At 45.4% G+C, this 1509-nt stretch overlaps 1 protein-coding gene across 1 annotated transcript; it reads right to left on the bottom strand.

Moving 5' to 3' along the window:
- Positions 1 to 301: 301 nt before the first annotated feature.
- Positions 302 to 758, bottom strand: SARC_09952 (hypothetical protein; the record flags this gene model as incomplete). Its single annotated transcript, XM_014296012.1, has 2 exons — positions 302 to 599; positions 640 to 758. The coding sequence occupies 2 exons, from the start codon at positions 756 to 758 to the stop codon at positions 302 to 304; spliced, it is 417 nt and encodes a 138-aa protein (XP_014151487.1).
- Between the last annotated feature and the right edge of the window lie 751 nt (positions 759 to 1509).

Genomic DNA, 1509 nt, shown 5'->3' with positions numbered 1-1509 from the left:
TTGCACTTTTGGTGGGCCAGTGCCTGGAGACGGTCAGCAAGCAGGTGACTGAGCTCGTCGTGCCAAATCTAGATGATCTCCAAGATCTTTTCTGATCCTGCCGGCTGATCCATGCAGGTGAGCTGAAGGTTCTCGAGCAGTTGAAGACTGAAGCTTCAGCGACAGGAGACCGTAGGCGAGCTGTATTCGAACGCCTGTTGCGGATGGACGCGTCCATGTGCGGTGCTTGGAACACCGTGTATAGGATGCCAAGTAGTGGTAGAGGTTGGGATGGCCATTACTTGGGCGTATCTAGGGCTAGCTAAAGTTCGGGAGGTCCATCGAGGGTACCCATGCTGTGGGCGTCATCCTCGTATCCCAAAGCTACCTGGTGTGAGACATCTAGCGTGTATACCGTCGGATAGAGACTTGTCTCATTGTTATCTTCGTTGATGGCGACATTTGACAGGGCTTCGAACGAGAAAGTGGCTAGCTGTGTTCGAGTAGGAAGCTCGGTGACGGGGGTAGTTGTGGCGTCCAGTGAGGAGAGTGATAAGCTGAATATGATCGGGGTAATGGCCACTTGATCGTCGTCATCGTCGATATCTGCATCCACAAAGCTGGAACTTTTCAGGCTCTCTGTGTGACATGGGCGCATACTCATCAAGGTTCATAGCGGTGTTGGATGCGGGGGTTGCTTCCATGGTGTTCATCGTTGTGTCCATCAGTGTGTTCATAGAAGCTGCTGGCTTGGCTACGTCGAGTAGTGTCTGTTTCATATTGATGGGGTTGGTGACGTCAGAGGGGGCGTCTATCACCGCATATGCTGGTAACGGTAACGTTGCATTCCGTGCAGTAGCAGGGCGCCGGGGTCGTGTTAATGTGAGACAGGACTGGAGTTACACTTTATGGAAGCACGGCAGCCAGGAGTTCGGTTGAGGCCCACGCCTAGCCAGAAGAAGTCAGGGACCATGGAAAGTAGGAAAGTGGTTTGGTTCCGCTAAGGCGGGCAATATTAATACAAGTTCTTTTTCCAATATTTCCAAAGTGTTCTACATTCACTTTGATGGCTCCAATAACCTGAGTATTTGGTATGACTCATTTACTTGGGCCTATTTGAAACGATAGTAGATATAGTATTCTATAAACCAAATTTTATAATCTCTGAACTACTACTTACAGGTTTTGGTCTTCCCGCCAATCTCCAAAATGCAATAAGTCTTTTTATTTTTTATATAGCTTTTCTTCAGATGGAACTTTATTTATATTAGCTAATGTATTAACTTGACTTCCGTTCTTATATTTATCTACAAATTAGACATGTGGTCATGATCACTTAGTACTTCTAGTGAAAATTATTCAATAAAGAACAGCTAGAGGTACGTCCTGTGTGATCGAGAATATTAAGGCTCTTACCAAGAGGCAGTCCAAATCATTCTTACACAAGCTACCACTGCTAAATCCTAACTGAATTAAATTGTATCTTAGTTTATATAGCATAGTTTAAAAGTTTAAAATATACATAGACAT

The sequence above is a fragment of the Sphaeroforma arctica genome (genome assembly GCF_001186125.1).
Source record: "Sphaeroforma arctica JP610 unplaced genomic scaffold supercont1.1092, whole genome shotgun sequence".
Lineage (NCBI taxonomy): Eukaryota > Ichthyosporea > Ichthyophonida > Sphaeroforma > Sphaeroforma arctica.
The sequence above is the reverse complement of the archived record's forward strand: the minus strand, read 5'-3'. Positions and strand labels throughout refer to the sequence as shown.